We start from the raw sequence: 17,320 nt of genomic DNA, 5'->3' as shown, positions 1-17,320 counted from the left end.
TTTATCTTGAGTTGATATTATTTCTTTACTAAAAGATATAAATAATAGATATATTTTATACTACTTACAATTAGTCCCACATCGGCTAGGATAAGAAAATGACCATATGAATTGCCTATAAAAACAATGGCAACTATCTCAAATGTTTTTGTGAATTTTGTCACATATTTTTTATTTTAAATATTATTTTACAATTTTATTTAAACAAATAAAATAATTAATTAATTAATTAAGAACCCGTGGTCGGCCCGTAAATCGCCGTGAGTTCGGTCCCAAGACGCCGATTTTTGAGGGCGACGATAAGTGCTTGAGTGAGACATATTTTTTTATATATGTTTTTACATGCATTGAGCATCATTTTCTTGTGGTTTATGTCTCATATTGTGTATTTGGTGTTCTTTTTATGCATATAGGTTGTGAATGCTTGAAGAGTAAAAAGGAAGCAAAGATAGAGTTTATAAAAGACACAATGTTGGGGAGTTCTTGTTCAATTCGAGGATCAAGACACGAGAGCGGTTCATAAAGCGTGGAGATGTGTGCCAACTCAAGAAGATTCAAGTCGATTCATTATTTGGAAGGGCACACAGGCGACTACATCTTCATATTCCTTCTCTTTGTGAAGATTGCAAGACCTCTCAAAGATACGTCGATGAAGAAAAGTTTTATAGCCTACTGCATGGAGCGTGTCCTGGGACATGTGGCCTTAAGAGAAGAGTGTTCGGATCGCGTTTTGTGAAAAATCTTGTAGCAATTTCACACGTAAAAATTACTCGTCGGGTGCGTGAGCTGTAGCAAAATTCATTGCTCACGCGACGGGTATGGAAATTCCGCGGCCCGCGTGGAAATTCTTGCGACCGCAGCGGCGTGGAAAATCCACACGCGGCGTGAGGGGCACGTGACGAGCGCGATCTAAGGCCTATAAATAGCCGTTTTGCCCTATTCTTTCTCATCTTTTGTGCGGCTCTTGAGGGGTGAGGGCGAGCTAGGGGTTTGGAGAGGGTGCAGGTCACCTCCAGGTGACCCGTAACCCGCCGAGGTTAGGGCTGGGTCAACCCGGCCGGTGAGTCGGACTAAAATGACCGAGCGCCGATTCTGGGTCGGCCAAAGGTTGACATGGACCCGCTGGGTTGGGCCCGACGGACCTGGTTAAACGGCCCATGCCCCCCTCTAGTGAACACTAATAGTTGTGGTGCTACTAACTACTCAAGGCAACTTCTTCGAGAATAATTGTCTAGGGAGATCTTTACACCATCCTCATGGTGATGGTGCCATTTTATGAAGCCATGATCTAGGTCTACAGCTCTATCCGATGGTGGTGTGTTCTTCTTGTGATGCACATGGGTTAGTAGGTGATACAAATGTTGGTGCCAGGAGAAGTAACCGCAAGAGTCAAGGTGTCAAGGGAGCCAATTCATAGATTTCGTGATGGATTATGATTTCAGTATTAAGTAATTCGCAAGTAATGTAGTGAATTAATAGTTATGTAATTGGTTGTAATTACTGGAGAGAAAGAAGGGTCCATTAGAGGGTTGTTATGGATTATATGAATGTCCTGGCATATAAGATGTTTGTGAAAATGCCAGCACAACAAGTTGTTACAATCATGATGGTGATTCGCTATATAAACTGAATCATTGAGTAAATGAAATCAAGGAATATTTGCTCATTCTTGTCCCCTCCTTTCCTCTTCTTCTTCTTCTCCTTCTTCTTCTTCTCCTTCTTCTTCTTCTTTTCTTCTTCTCTTCTCTTCTTGAACCTCTCTTCCCTTGGTACTGCATCATCTTGCATGACAAATACTCCAACATCAACCTCTTTGTCACCATCTTCATTGTTCCTTCTCTCCTTCAATTTCATCTCCACCAATAACCCTTACACCCATAAATCTTCACTTTGTCACAGCCGATAGCTTTCAAAAGCTCATTGTCCTCACCATCCTGGCCATCTGAGCTAGTCTTGCAACCTCTCTCAACATTGATTGAGCCATCACCATCTTCTCCCTCTCCACTCTTCTCAACACTCTTGTTATGGAAACCCCTCTCCTGATCGCCATGTATGGCAGCTTTTTCAGCTTCCTCATGGTCCAAGTTATCATCCACTAGTGCATCATCTAATATATTATGCTTGAATTGAGAGCTTGGACTTAGAAGTTCAAGCTTTAATCATGCTCGTGCCTGCAACTAATTCTGATTGAGTCAAGCTGAAACACTTCAAAGCTTCACTCGATTCGGTTCGATTACTCCCCTAATGGCAGTATCACAAATTCACAAATCCAAGCCCATTTAAAAATCTCTACCCCAAACCATTATCATAAACCCGCTAAACTTATAAATTAATCATATGACTTTATAAACTTGGTGCTGATTTACGACACATAATTAGAATCATAAGCTTGGCAAATTTTAATATATTGATCCTCAAAATGTTTTAAAATATTATAAATTACTTAATATTTGCAATTATATAAACAAAATTACATCCTCCATTATATTTATATAATTCAAATTATCAAATATAATAAATATGAACTTGTAAAATGTACTAGTCATGACCACAAAACAAAATCATCAGCACATCACTTCATGGCATTTAGAAAGTAATAAATATTATTTACTAATTAATTCAACCATGATATCAAAACAAATATTGCAAAAAGATAAACTAAATTCAGAAAATTATAAAAAAAAAAATTGAGAGATTAAAAATATATGAAATTTAAAGACTTCAAAATTCATGAAACCATAAGATGAGAAAAGAAAGAGAATTTTTTTCTCGAGTTGAATATAAGAAATCTTCATAAGATTTGAATATATGAAATGATAATATAAATTAATAAAAGACAAGTGCTTAAATTAAGATAACGTAGCAAAAGAAACATTCAAATGATAATATTAGTTAATTAAATATTCCCTATATATATAGTTGTATATATAAACACACACAGATAGATGTGTATAAATGGTTCAGATTTGGAGGCTTAAGGGTCAAATTCCAATCTATCCCAAATCAGCTCAGATTTTAGGGCTGGTTTGAGTTGATTTTAAAAAAAAGTATTTTTTTTTTAAATTTATAGAAGCATTTTTTTTTAAAAATGCTTTTTAGAGTAAGTTAATCGTTTTTCAATATTTTATTTTTGGATAAGCTAATGCGGAAGTACTTTTATATGTGAAGTTGTTTGGATGTGAATGATTAAAAGGGCTTTTATAAATGACAAATTACTAAAATGAGCATGTATTGAGTATTGATTGAGTTACTATTATACTTTGTTATTAATAATGATAATGAAAACACTAATGATAATCTATACATCTATACATATATTTAAAGTAGATGTATAATATGGCTTGAGAGCATTTCAAAGAATAATTATGATTTTTTTAAATAGTATTGCACTTAAATATTTGTTTTGCGATAATTATAAAAATAAGTAATATAAAGGTTTAATTACTTTCATTAATTTTACATTAAATACTCCATAAAACCTTTTTAAAACCAATTATAGTGATTGAAAAAAATATTTTGTTTTTGTGATAAATGTATGCCTATAGGGAGTTATCAAATCATAATTTTTTTAGTCAATTTGCAAGTCATATATAATTGAAAACGACCATTTATCTTATATTATATCTAAGCAAATTAGATAAAGATATCAAAAATATAGACTATTACATAATGAAAAATATTGAAATTCTAGAAACTAAATATATTTCTTCCCGAAACTAGATGTATTTCTAAAATATGATCCTTAATTTTATTGTTTTTTTAATGAGCTCTAAAAAGAGGTTGTGATATCTATTATTGTGCAATTAATTTTTACCCTTTAATTTATATTCTATAATACTTCTTCTCACGGGTATTGTTCCATTTTGGATTTGCTTTTTATTTATTTTCTCTTAAAAAACTTTTGTGTATGATGTTATAATTTGATTAATTAAAATATTTTTATTTCAAATTATATCTATATGTAATATTGCCTTTACAACCATCAAAATTGTTACTAAAAAGCTGAAGCAAGGGAATTGTTAAAAAAACTAATGTAGATGTATAATCAGCTCCCAAGTGTTGCAAGGAGGAAATTTAAACAATTTTTTTATTACATTTAAGTTTTTATTTATATTATTTATGATATTAATAATTGAAAAAATTTAATTGTATTTTTTTATTTATGTATTAAATTTCTATAAGACTTTTTGAAATCCAAAGGTATACTGAGAGTTTTCATTGCGAAATTGTTTAATTATATCAATTATATATATATATATATATATATATATATATATATATATATATATGATAATACCTCAAAAACCCTTCACAAAATTTTAAAAACTCCAACGCAAAGCGGGGAAGAATGCCTAGTAATAATAATAGGGTAATTTTCTCAGTTGAGTACTAACGTTTATTCTTATTTCAATTTGAGCACTAACATTCAGTTTGTATCTAAATGGGCACTAACTTTCAATTTGATTGCACCGATGAGCCATTTGGGGTTTTCCGATGAAGGTTAGCTGATGTGGCCGCCGGACTGCTTGCGTGACCACTAATAATCCACGTCATTTGCACCCGTGGAAGATGCCATGTCAGCAAGGTCAACAGCTGGTCTTTAATATGGCCACGTAGGATGCCACGTAGGATAGTTTTCTTTTTTCCCCTTTTCTTCTCCCCTTTCTCCCCCGATCGCCGTTGCCCTAGAATCCAATTTTCTCTCTTCGGGTCGAGCTTGAGATTGAGAACTCACATCTGGTCTTGATGATTTTTTACCATGGAGGTCCTGGAAGAAATGTCAGATGGCCTTGTTGATGTTTTTTTTCGTCTCTAGTTTTTTTCTTTTTGGTGTTTGGGGAGGGGGGTTTCTTAAGAAAGTATACGTCAATTTATTTTTCTTTCTTCTTTGTTTCATTTGTGCTTTGCTGATAAAGGTGATTGATTATTTGATAGTAGAATATGGAGGCTTTTGTAAATCAGAAAGAAGGTATACTGCATATGAATATGAATACTTTTTCCAGTGATTTCATCTTTAATACCTTTTCTATCAATCCAATATGCCCTGGTAATCAAACATAATTATCCAATGTGCCCAGATAATCAAACAGAATTTAATATTTATTTAAATGATCATAATACAAAAACACTTGGTTGAATTTTAGACATAATTATACATTAATACAAAAATACTGCAATCAACCACATTTGTTGAATTATACACAGAATTAAGCCACATTTGTTGAATTATACACACAAAAATCATCAAACTTGGGGAATTTTGCACACAATTATGCATTAATACAAAATACAGCAAAATGAAAATGATACAAGAATACACTTTGAGGTGTTTAATATAGCTAAAAAATACAATCTTGCATCAGCCACACCATACAATATAGCAAAGCTACAGACACAAGTTTGTTGAATTATACACACAAAAATCATCAAACTTGGCAAATTTTGCACACAATTGTTCATTAATACAAAATACAGCAAAATGAAATGGTACAAGAATACACTTTGAGGTGTTTAATATAGTTAAAAAATATAATCCTGCATCAGCCACACCATACAATATAGCAAAGCTACAGACATATCCCATTAACAAAACTCATGCAATGCATTCATTTTTTCCTGTTCATTGATACAAAGTAGCATATATATTTTAACTGCTGTACATAACACATACATCCATAATTGGTTAAAACCCACAGTTGTTTTTTTTTATCAACATTATCTTCTACTCTTTCCAGAATACAAAAAGAAAAGAGAGAAAACCCCAAAATGGTTAACAACATCACTCAAGATATCTTGCCAGGTGCAGATGCAGTAGAAGCTCCCAGACCAGGAGGTTTCCATATTCTCCTTTTTTTTCCCACTTCCCCTTCTTTCTCTCTGGCCTCCAAGGGCTTATCATTCATTCTTGGCCTCAACATAGGGCTTCTAAAGGGTGTAGGGGCCTTCCTTGCTGTAATTTTATTTTTAGCTATTCCCACAACCCTTTTCTCTTGTTCTTTGTCCTTGTCAACTGATTTTTGGCTAACTCCAGTTGGGATTTGTTTTTTCCCTCCTCTTATCACAAGTTTTTCTCTGTCCCCCCTCCTTTCTAGTAATGAGCTGTGCAGCTCTTGGTAAGATGTGTTAGTAACCTGCAAGGATGACAAAGTTATTTTCATAACTGGGATAGATTAATGCCTATGAATGCCATGCCTTATTTTACTAAACAAAATTAATTTAACCTGTGATGAGTTGTGCATACTCTGTTGAGATGTCTCAATCACCTGCTGTGTTATAAAAACTTGTTTTGATGAGCAAGTGATACATATATGTGAAAGTTAAAAGTTGTTGAATATAATGAATCTCACCTGTGATGAGCTATGTACACCTTGCTGAGATGTGCTAGACAAACCTTCATGAGATACATTAAGCACCTGTAATGATTCAAACAAATTGTTTACAAAATTCCATACCTGTAAAAAATTCTAAATATAATTAAACTCACCTGTGATGGAATATCTGCTTCAGGTTGCTGATATGCTCCATGTTCTGTATTAACTTGGAATGACCTTAATTGATCAACCTTGCATTATGAATTAATATCTAATTTAGGTTATAAGTTGGAACAAATTAAATAAACCAAAAACCTATAACTAAATGCACACCTGTTGATAATGTTCCTCTAGGACAAGAGGGTCAATTACATCCATAGGGTTATTTTCAGCATCCTGCGAAATTAGGGCATTAATCCAGGAATGTTCTAATATTAATTCCTGGATTATAAACTAATGCATTTACCTCAATGTTTTTAGCTGTCCCACGAGGGTCAGATGTACTCACTGGTCTTTCATTCCCCCTGTTACCCTGTCATACATCCATGGTTGAGTATCATGCTTTCTAAATATTAAATTCAAAGTTGCCAATATACACACAAATACATACCTTTGATCCATGAAACCTCTTGTTGTGGCCTGTAGCACCACATATGCTGCAAGTAATTTTAAAACCCTTTCTAGAGACTTTCCCTTTCTTGAATCCAACTTCTTCATCTACATCTCTTCTCCTGAGCATTGTTCTCCTTCCTTTGTGTTTGTGGACAGGCTCAGGGGGGTTCATAGAGGCAACCATCACTACTAGGCCAGCATTCCCTGCCTTGTGTAGGGTACAAAATGTGTTTGTATGTCTCTAAAAATGTGGTGACTCTATAACACTCATCTACATAATTCTTAGGTCTGTCTTGGTTATAGTATATGGCTGAAATTGAGTGACAACATGGCAGCCCAGTTAATTGCCACTTTCTGCATGTGCATGTTCTGTCATTGATGTCAACCACAAATTGCCCATTAGGGCCAGTAACCTGATATTGGCTTCCCCCCGACCATGTTGTATAATATGACTAGCTTATTACTTTTGCTTTCTCTAATTTTTTTATGATCTTGTGGCAGTGCAATATTTCACATTTTGACATAGCATCTCTCTTTTTTTGTATCTTAGTCATTAACATTGTTCTAATGATTTCATTCATTGTGATTATCCCTTTTGTCCTGGCTGTAAGTATTATACTGTTGAAGCATTCACACAAATTATTCAAGAGCATGTCACACTTAAACTGGGTTTTGAAGTGTGACCTTGTCCAATGGTGAGGGTCTATTTTTTTAAGGTATTCACATGATTCTACAGATATGATGTTGAGGACATCTAACTCATTCTTAAAAGCAGGTATGTAAGAAGCTCTAACACACTTCCACAGTTGGTCTTTAAGGGTTTTTCCTTTGAAATTTTTTCTAAAATTGGTGAGTATATGTCTAACACAAAATCTGTGCTCACTATCGGGGAATAATTCTTCTATTGCAGGTAATAAACCCTAAAAGCCCATATGATGGATATAAAAAACATAAAAAAAATAAAAATAAAAGATAAACAACAACAAAAACAAAGAAGATAAGAAACAAAGAATTAGCAATGCATCTTAATAATTAAAGCACTATACAAACATATGATTTGCATTTACCTTTTGCCTGTCATTCATAAAGGCCCAAGATTGACTGTTGTTGATTTCTAAATCTCCACCAAGCAGCTCCAAGAACCAACTCCAGTTCTCACGGTTCTCTTTTTCCACTCTTGCCCATGCTATGGGATAGATGCAATCATTTGCATCTATCCCTACATCAGATAGGAGTTGCCCTCCAAATAATCCTTTGAGAAAGCATCCATCTAAGGAGATGATTTGTCGGCAGCCAGCCAAGAACCCTGCCTTCAAGAGCCAAACATACATACATACCTTGAAATGTACCTTCAGTGCACTTGAACTTTATAGTTAATCCTGGATGTGTGCGCAATAGTTCAAGTCTGTAGTCATACAAGCTTTTTATCTGACTTATTTCATCACCATCTAGCAAACTATAAGAATTAGAAAGAAGGAAATACAATAAGTATAAGTTAAAACATAATATTGGCAGTACATTTAAACAAAGCATTATACTAATTATACCCTTACCTTCTTGCAATACCCCTGGCCCTCCAAGCCTTGAGTCTGCTAATGTCTACCTCTTCATTAGTTTTTACTGCTTGAATTATCCCAGCAATAGACCAAGAAGGATCAGCCCTGAATTGCTCTATGTAGTTATGTGCAATCCATTTTGCGTTAACATGCCTTATCTTATGATCCCTAGCACATTCATGTTTGAATATTCCTGATTTGATTTGAATTGTGTTTTTGTCTTTAATCATAGGTGCAGCCCATATACAGAAGGGACAACCTTTCTTGCATATTGTCTTGCACCTCTTACTATTACTTGGCTTAAAATTCATAACAACCCTGTGTTTAATGGCATAGTTTCGGACAGCCTCCCTGAATTGCTTGAAACTTCTAAACTTCATGCCAACCTCGAAATGAGGATCTCTCATGTCATATTCCTCAATAAATTCTGCATATTTAGGTCTACTTAGAACAACCATTTCATCATCAGTGGAAGAACATGAATGTAGCTCACCTGAAGAATCATAATCACTCTCAATTTCATCCCCATCTCTACCATTGACTTCTACCCTACTATCTACTTCCCTTTTTTTTTCTACTGGCCTCATGTGCATCACCACCGCCCTCAACTTCTTCATCATATTCACTGCTAAAATTATATTCTGAATCATATAGCCCACTGTCTTGATCCATTTCTTCTTGGTCTTGCTCTTGGTTTTGAACATCATTCTGTGTAGCTCCCTTTTCTTCTACAACAGCATCATCACCCTCAAAACCATGACACTTTTCCAATAAGTTTAGCTTTGTATCTTCTCCTAAGGATCCATCACTGTCCACATTGTTGTTCTGTATATGTTCTTCTAAGCCACCATCCTTGCCAGGTAAATTGTTCTGTGTATCTTCATGTACATGTCCATCAGTTTCCAGCATGTTGTTCTGCCCATCTTCATTTAAGGAACCATCTTTTGCTAAAGTTGAATTCAACACCCTGGTAACCTTAGCATAAACATTTATCTCTCTACAAAGATTAGCAGTTTGGGCCATTGCCAAAGCATTTGCGTCGTCTTTTATTTCTCTCATCCCCATCCTTTCACTCATAACATCTAGCCACCAGAATGTACAGCCTTGCACAACTAAATTTAGTTCCTTTGCCATGGCCATGATTTCCAACCTAGACATCTTGTTGGCACAACAATAGTCAACATATCCACTCGAATCTCACGTCACTCCACTTCATTACATCACCAAGTGTGTAGTGGAGCGATGTTAGAAGTAGTCAGACTTGGGTGCTTGGATCAAATTAACACACTCAATTTTAGGTAACTCGATTAAACATGATACAACTATAACTAGAAATTCTAAACTTAAACAGAGATGATGCTCAATATGCTTACATAAAGGAACTAACTGTTCCTTGTCGCAATTAAATTTGGTCCATGTTGCATTGTTCTTTCATAATAAAATGTAACTAGATTATATTAATACATTGGATTAACTAAAATCATATGTTATTTCAGATTACCATGTAACTAAATCATATGCCATTTCAAATAAACATGTAACTTCATCTCCATTTTTACATTGATTTAATTCTCACAGACATCATTTAACTGCAAACACTAACCAACCATACCAAACAAATTGTAACATTCATAATGTCTAGATAAAATTTTTCTTTCATACATGAAAAGAACAAAAAGAACAACAAGATGAGAACAAGATAACATATTAAATTAAATTTATCTTCATACATTGTTGAGGCCCATATACATGTTATTTACTCAAAATAAATCTTTACACTTGCATGTCATTTCAGATTAAAATGCAACTAGATCAAATTTTTGAATTGATTTCATTTTTAACACATCATTTGACTGCAAAAACTACCAAACATAACAAACAAATCCTCACTTCCATCATGTGGCTATAAAATGTAGCCAAACACACAACATTTTCTCACATGCACCATCTTCAATAAAAAAATTCCCCAAATTAAAATAAAACATATTGACATACATGAAAAACAAATGAAGTAGCATGACAGAGAAAAGGTAACAAATTCATAGCCAATCACACCCACATATATCAAAAAAATTAATCACAGAATGATATGGTGGACAAGAATTGTTCTTGTAAATCATATTCCATATACTCGAGACAACATCAAACACACAAAGCATTGACACTCACATTGAAACCCAATAATGGTTTTTACAATTGAAAGTTTGAAAAAAAGTAAATAAAAATAGCTTACGATAGGTCGGGTCGCTCTGCATCCAGGGGGTCTTATGGCCCAATCAACATCCATGCTCTATTTCTCTCCCACTTGGACCGGTAACCACGATTCTATCTCCCAATCTAGAGGTGCAGGACAACTGAAATGTCTTTTCTGGAGTGGAGAACTCCAAAGGAAGCAAGATTTGAAGAATTTCTCCCTGTGTTCTCAGTCTTGACCAAGAGAAAAATTGGATTCTAGGGCAACGGCAATCGGGGGAGAAAGGGGAGAAGAAAAGGGCAAAAAAGAAAACTATCCTACGTGGCCATATTAAAGGGCAGCTGTTGACCTTGCTGACATGGCATCTTCCACGGGTGCAAATGACGTGGATTATTAGTGGCCACGCAAGCAGTCCGGCGGCCACATCAGCTAACCTTCATCAGAAAACCCCAAATGGCTCATCGGTGCAATCAAATTGAAAGTTAGTGCCCATTTAGATACAAATTGAATGTTAGTGCTCAAATTGAAATAAGAGTAAATGTTAGTACTCAACTGAGAAAATTACCCAATAATAATAACTTATGTAACAAGATAATAGTAATAATAATAATAATAATAATAATAATAATAATAATAATAATAATAATAATTTATTTTAAATATTTATTTTGTAATATAATTGTTTAAAATATATTATTTAATTATTTTATTAATAACAACCACTTTTTTTAATTTAATTTAATAAACTATTTATTAAATATAAAATATTTATTTTTTAAAAATATTTTTTGACACATAAAAAAATCAAAAAATAAAAAGAAAATCTAAGTGAGGGGTTATTGTTGTAACCTCGGCATCAGGGTTAGTAACTCAGATGGCGGGGTTACTATCTTCCATAAAAATGTATTATTTAATTATTTTATTAATTAGAATGTAATAATGTAATAATAATAATAATAATTAATAATACTAATAATAATAATAATAATAATAACAATAACAATAATAATAATACTAATACTAAACTCATAATAATAATTAACAATAATTAATACTAATACTAATACTAATTAATTTAAAAAATAATAATAATAATAATAACAATCCAAAAAAGCCCTAAAAGGAAGCTGTTTTTCAATTTCTGCTTTTATAGAAACCAATCCAAACATGTTTTTTTTTGTTCATAAAAATGTTTATCTTATAAAAAAAACACTTTGATCTTAAAAAAAAATCAATCCAAACACTCACTTAGTTTTAAATTCCAAATCAGTAGCAAACTCTAATAGGGCTTTGTAAACATGTCATATCAAAGTTTGGGTAGACTGCTACCAATTGAAAGCAAAAATTCGAGACTCTTAGAGAAAGAACTATTTCTACAGTAAAATTTTTGGTTTTTTTTACTCTTGGTAGAGTTTTGGTTTCAGTTTCAATTCCCAATCTCCTCCCGTGAAGATGTTATGTCCAGAGTGTGATATCTTGAGGATATGCTATTGTTATATATAAATCATCACACCAAAGAGAATGGAATAAAAAGGTGCCAAAATGGACCATGGCAGTAGGGGACAATGAAAATCAAAGTTGGCACAAAAGTTCCCCAAATGCTATGGAGCTATTTGCGGGAAGCTTTCCTTTTGATTTTTGAACTTTTGGAAATAGATAGCATTAGATTTGAGCAGGAAGATTTTATGCTTTATTTGAGGGAATCTTTACTTCAGATTCGTCATTTGGACAAGGACTTCAGACACTTAAAATGGTGTTAAGCTTTTCAGAACTTTTTTCATTAAGAAGGAAATAGAAAAAGGGATAAAGGTTTTTAAAAAAAAAAGGAGCAAGATTGGGTTGCCCACTCAAGGTAATATATCACTTTTTAATTTGAGTCACAATTGATTTGATGAATTTATTAAAATTTAACTCTTTAGGTAATGATGAAACAGTTAAAAGATTTAAGTGGGTTAGAGACTGTCATTGATTATAACTAAATCTTCATATGGGTTATTGAATCCATGTTATTTTTATTTTTTTATTTTTGATAAATGTGAATGAGCCACAAATTCAAATTTTAATTTTTAAATTGGAAAGGATATAAAATATTAATGCTTTTTCTTATCAAGTGATTTTATTTTTAGTTGTTGAATTAGATGAAAATATTTGTTTCATTATTTTATTTCATATTATTTTAGGTGATAATTAATTTTTATAGAAATAAAGTTAATCCCCAAGTCTGAATTTGTTAGTTTAAATTGAATTAACTTATGGAAACAAATGGTTCTAAAATTAATTTTATTTAACCATGTTTTTAAATTCAATATTTTAAATTGGCGATGGTACACACCTAATGCTCTTGATTTTTCACATGTTATTAAAAATAATTATAAATTTTATATGAGTATATACAAAATATACTAACTTATCATTACCAAACAAAGATTTTAAGATTAATGCATATCTTAACAAATGTTATTTATTGCTTTAAAACAGCTGCAGCTTATGAGATTGTCAACAATGGATACTTTTTAGTGGATGAAGTCATTAGAGCAAACATTTAAAATTCAAAAAAGAAAAAAGAAAGGAATAAATATTAAAAGACAATTAAAGATTAAATCAACATGATCATGGTGATGTCTATTGTCCTCTCTAACATTCAACTTGTAATATCTATTTAAATTATTAAAAAAATAAATATAAATAACATATCTGTAAACATAGCAAAATTTTAATAATATTATTATTTCCATTTGTGTTTGTCTGCTTTATCTTTTCTTAGCTAATATTGAAAGAATTAAAATTGTTTTGATTCTTACTTTCCTACTTCCCAATCAACATAGTGAAATATATGGTGTTGTCTGTAAAATATTAAATGCAATATGTTTTTATCTTAACAAATGTGATAAACCCAAGCCAAAAATTGCTCCCCTCTGTAAAACACAATATTAAGCTAGAATTAAACCTAGGGATGGCAACGGGTTGGGTCAGGTCGAATATGGGTTTTACCATACCCATATCCGTACCCATTACCCTGTTAGTATACCTGAAGCCGAATCTGAATCCGATAGGTTTTAAAAACTCCAACCCTACACCCGCACCCGACGAGTAATCGGATACCCGCGGGTATACCCCGTCTTGACCCCATATTAAAAAAATTAATAAAAAATATATTTTTTATAAAAAATAACTTAAAAGTAATTATAATATTTTTATAAAATAAAATAAATTTATTATAAAATTACAAGACTAAGAGGAAAAATAAAAAACCCTAAATTGTTAAGTTGTAGAACTTATTAGTATATATATATTATATAAATATTTTAGTAATTTTAATTTCGTACCCACACCGCACCCGTTTCATACAAGTCGGGTTTTACCGGAACCCGACCTGAAACCCGGTCAAATCAGGTTTTATTTGTCAAACTCGGATCGGGTAAGATCAGATTTGGGTATTATTGCTATCCCTAGTTAAACCGTCTTAAATAAATCAAGATGCCAAATAATATTATGGTATAATACCTTAGTTGGTCCCTGTACTTTTCTCTCTCTTCCCTTTTGGTCCCTCTACTCAGAAATGCTCCCGATTAGTCCCTTTACTTTTGAAAATATGCTCACTTAGTTAAAAATGCTCCCAACTAGTCCCTCTACTTTTAGAAATGTGCCCACTTAGTCCCTCTAAGTGGGCACATTTTTTAAAATATAGGGACTGGTTGGGAGCATTTTTAACTAAGTGGGCACATTTTCAAAAGTAGAGAAACTAGTCGGGAGTATTTTTGAGTAGAAGGACCAAAAAAGAAAATAGAAAAAAATACATGGACTATTTTGGTAATTATATCTAATATTATTGATTGTTTGATCCATTCTAAATCAACAGCAGCTTGCCAGTTGGTGGGTGCAGTTAGCCCAACCCACAAATACATTCTTTCCGATTCATCCCACATGATTGATTGAGTAGGTGCCCCCACTCCCAATTACCATGTTGTCATCTATATAGATGTAGGGCTCCCTCCCAAGCTCCATTTTCAGTAAAAGAAAACCCTAATCTATCTCTTTTCACCACGGAAGTGTTTGAACCTCTTTGTGAAAAAAGAATAATAATAATTAAAAAAAATGTTTTTCTTGGAGCAGGCCTCCCTTTGTATGCTAAAAAACTGTAGAGAGAAGTTTTAGATGAGATTCCATCTTGCCTTCTCTTTATGCACATCATCAATTTTCTCATCTTTTCTTCCTCCAACAATTTTATAGTGTGACAGTGAGAATTGTGCCATTTCTTTTTTGTCTTTCTTTCACTTTTTTTTTCTCACTATCTACAACAAACAACATTCCCCTAGCACATTGTTTTGTTGGGCACACCAAACTGGTCCCAGAATTCATTTCCTAGGCCACCAAAGTTGTTGTGTGTTGAATTTGGGAGGATGGGAAGTGGTTTCAGAGTTCTTGTTGCAATCAGGTACTAAAGATTCATCTTATTTAGATGTGTTTGTATTGTTTATCTTTGTTTAGATTTGTGTTTTTGTTTGATTCTTTCTTTTCTATGTTTTGATTTTAATGGTTCTTGCTTTTCCGCTTCCTTTTGATTGGGAAAATAAAGAAGTGTTGTTTTCTTGCTCCATTTTGAGATGTATTGGATTTAGTTTTGCAGGTTGAGTGTGGTGATGATGATGGTTGTTGTGTAGATAAGGAATGAAAAGATTCAATCTTTTTGATGAAAATGAGGGACTTCCCTTCTTGTTTTGGTGAGAGTGGTGTTCAAATCGCCGATTCTTCGTCCAGCTCTAGCAGAGCTTCTCAGAATCTAGTGACATGCCTTTACAGGACTAAGGTCCATGGTTGTTCTTGCACCATTACTGTCACATGGAGCAGGAGTTTGATGGGTCAGGGCTTGAGCATTTCCATTGATGATGATGCTAACCAGTCTCTTTGCAGGGTGGACATTAAACCATGGCTTTTTTCTAAAATGAAAGGCTCCAAGGGTTTGGAGGCTGACAAGAGCAAGGTATACATTGTCTGGGATATCTCTGCTGCAAAGTTCGGCTCTGGCCCAGAGCCATTGGAAGGTTTCTTTGTAGCTGTGGTCATTGATCATGAGATGGTTCTTCTTCTTGGTGATTTGTCTAAAGAAGCATACAGAAAGACAAATGCTGTCCCTTCTACCTCGAATACCATGTTCATATCAAAGAGAGAGCACATCTATGGCAAGAAAGTGTATTGCGCAAAGGCTCAGTTCTGTGACAACGGCCATGTTCATGACATCGTGATTGAGTGTGATGCTGTGGGGCTCAAAGATCCTTCATTGGAAATTCGTATTGACAGGAAGAGGGTGATGCAAGTGAAACATCTGGCCTGGAAGTTTAGGGGTAATCAGACCATTCTTGTTGACGGGCTTCCTGTGGAGGTATTTTGGGATGTTCACAATTGGCTCTTTGGATCACCAGTCGGGAATGCTGTCTTCATGTTTCAGACTTGTCTCATGCCTGAGAAGTCTTTGCCATGGACCTGCCCTCAGGTATCAAGGGATTCCCAACTGTCCGGAATTGGTTTCTCATTAATTTTGTATGCTTGGAGGAATGAATAAATGTATTCCTAGGGAAAACTTTTAGCCTTTTATGTTCTCTTTCAAGTGCTAACAGTAATATTTTAGTAAGTTATGCGATTTCAAGTTCAAATTTGTTATTTGACTCCCATATTTTTAATTCAATAGATTGAGAACAAGTTGAGGTCTTTTAGTGTTGTTTTTTTATATTCAGTTTTCATGTTGTTTGTTTAATCTTAGGTCAGAGATGCTGTATTGTGATCAGCACTTATACACTGAAAAACTGGTTGCAGGTTTGCATAAAGCTTCCTGGTAAATAATTATATGTTGTTAATTAAATCAGATGGGTTTGGATGGCATTATGTAAATGATTATGATTGCCTGTTACTGATTATGTTCATCCATATTTTATCAACTACACCTTGATTTGGATTCTTCTTGATCTTTTGTCTTATTATTCATGTTTTGTTTCGACGGGAATTTGAAACCACTTACAAGGAGATCGTTGAGTATATAATACTTGGGAAAAAAAATTATTAGATTGTATTATCTCATTCTTGAAATGATCGAGCTAGCTTTTATATTTGATGTATGTTTGGCAAAATCTTTCAAATGGGAACAGTTGGTGGAATGAGAGCATCTGTTGTTACTTATTAGCGTTAATCGAGGGCTTTTGCTGATTATTTGCATTGTTTGATCTTTCCTTTATTTCATTCTGAACATGAAGGTCTAATTATTTGAGCATATAGTTTACCTTAATGTAAAGCTTTTCTTTTTCTCAACTGATGTCTTTCAGCACAAGAACTAAGATACTATTTAGCATTATCTGTTGAACTCATCTATGTTCAATGGTGCATTGGTGCATAGGATGTTACTAAGGCTATTACTGCATTTTTACAGCTCCTGCTCTGCATCTAAAAAACAGTGGTCTGTGCTATTTGATAGTGAAAATGGTTGAGGATCTCAAAGATTTAGTTTTCCTCTTGTAAGTAGAAAAATGAGAAACAAGTTTTGAGCCTTTGGTGTTGGTGAGGCATGTTGTGCTTATAGTTAAAGTTTTAAACCACATAAGGTGCTTCTGTAAGGTTTGCATTGTTCCTTCTTTTATGTGAAAATAGATTATCAGCAG

General features: G+C 33.5%; 1 protein-coding gene and 1 long non-coding RNA gene across 3 annotated transcripts; one reads left to right on the top strand and one right to left on the bottom strand.

The window, feature by feature from the left end:
* Window positions 1–6,358: 6,358 nt before the first annotated feature.
* On the bottom strand, window positions 6,359–6,799 carry LOC120253912. Its single transcript, XR_005534457.1, has 4 exons — window positions 6,778–6,799; window positions 6,645–6,707; window positions 6,485–6,562; window positions 6,359–6,413 (listed from the first exon to the last, which is right to left on the bottom strand). It is a non-coding gene; the product is annotated as an uncharacterized LOC120253912 (long non-coding RNA).
* A 7,901-nt stretch (window positions 6,800–14,700) lies between these two features.
* LOC120253910 lies at window positions 14,701–16,379 on the top strand. 2 transcript variants are annotated; one of them, XM_039262112.1, is made up of 2 exons: window positions 14,701–15,108; window positions 15,301–16,379. In XM_039262112.1, exon 2 carries the CDS (start codon window positions 15,364–15,366, stop codon window positions 16,231–16,233), a length of 870 nt encoding a protein of 289 aa, XP_039118046.1. In that variant the 5' UTR covers window positions 14,701–15,108; window positions 15,301–15,363; the 3' UTR covers window positions 16,234–16,379. The 2 variants fall into 2 exon arrangements, with proteins under 2 accessions (XP_039118046.1, XP_039118047.1); XM_039262113.1 differs by having other exon boundaries at window positions 15,293–16,379.
* The last annotated feature ends 941 nt before the right edge of the window (window positions 16,380–17,320 follow it).

This window comes from Dioscorea cayenensis, unplaced genomic scaffold (assembly GCF_009730915.1).
Source record: "Dioscorea cayenensis subsp. rotundata cultivar TDr96_F1 unplaced genomic scaffold, TDr96_F1_v2_PseudoChromosome.rev07_lg8_w22 25.fasta BLBR01000240.1, whole genome shotgun sequence".
Lineage (NCBI taxonomy): Eukaryota > Viridiplantae > Streptophyta > Magnoliopsida > Dioscoreales > Dioscoreaceae > Dioscorea > Dioscorea cayenensis.
The sequence above is the reverse complement of the archived record's forward strand: the minus strand, read 5'-3'. Positions and strand labels throughout refer to the sequence as shown.

What these genes read in the sequence shown, in the direction of transcription:
- LOC120253910 (XM_039262112.1), top strand. Translation starts at nt 15,364, where the DNA reads ATGAAAATGAGGGACTTCCCTTCTTGTTTTGGTGAGAGTGGTGTTCAA.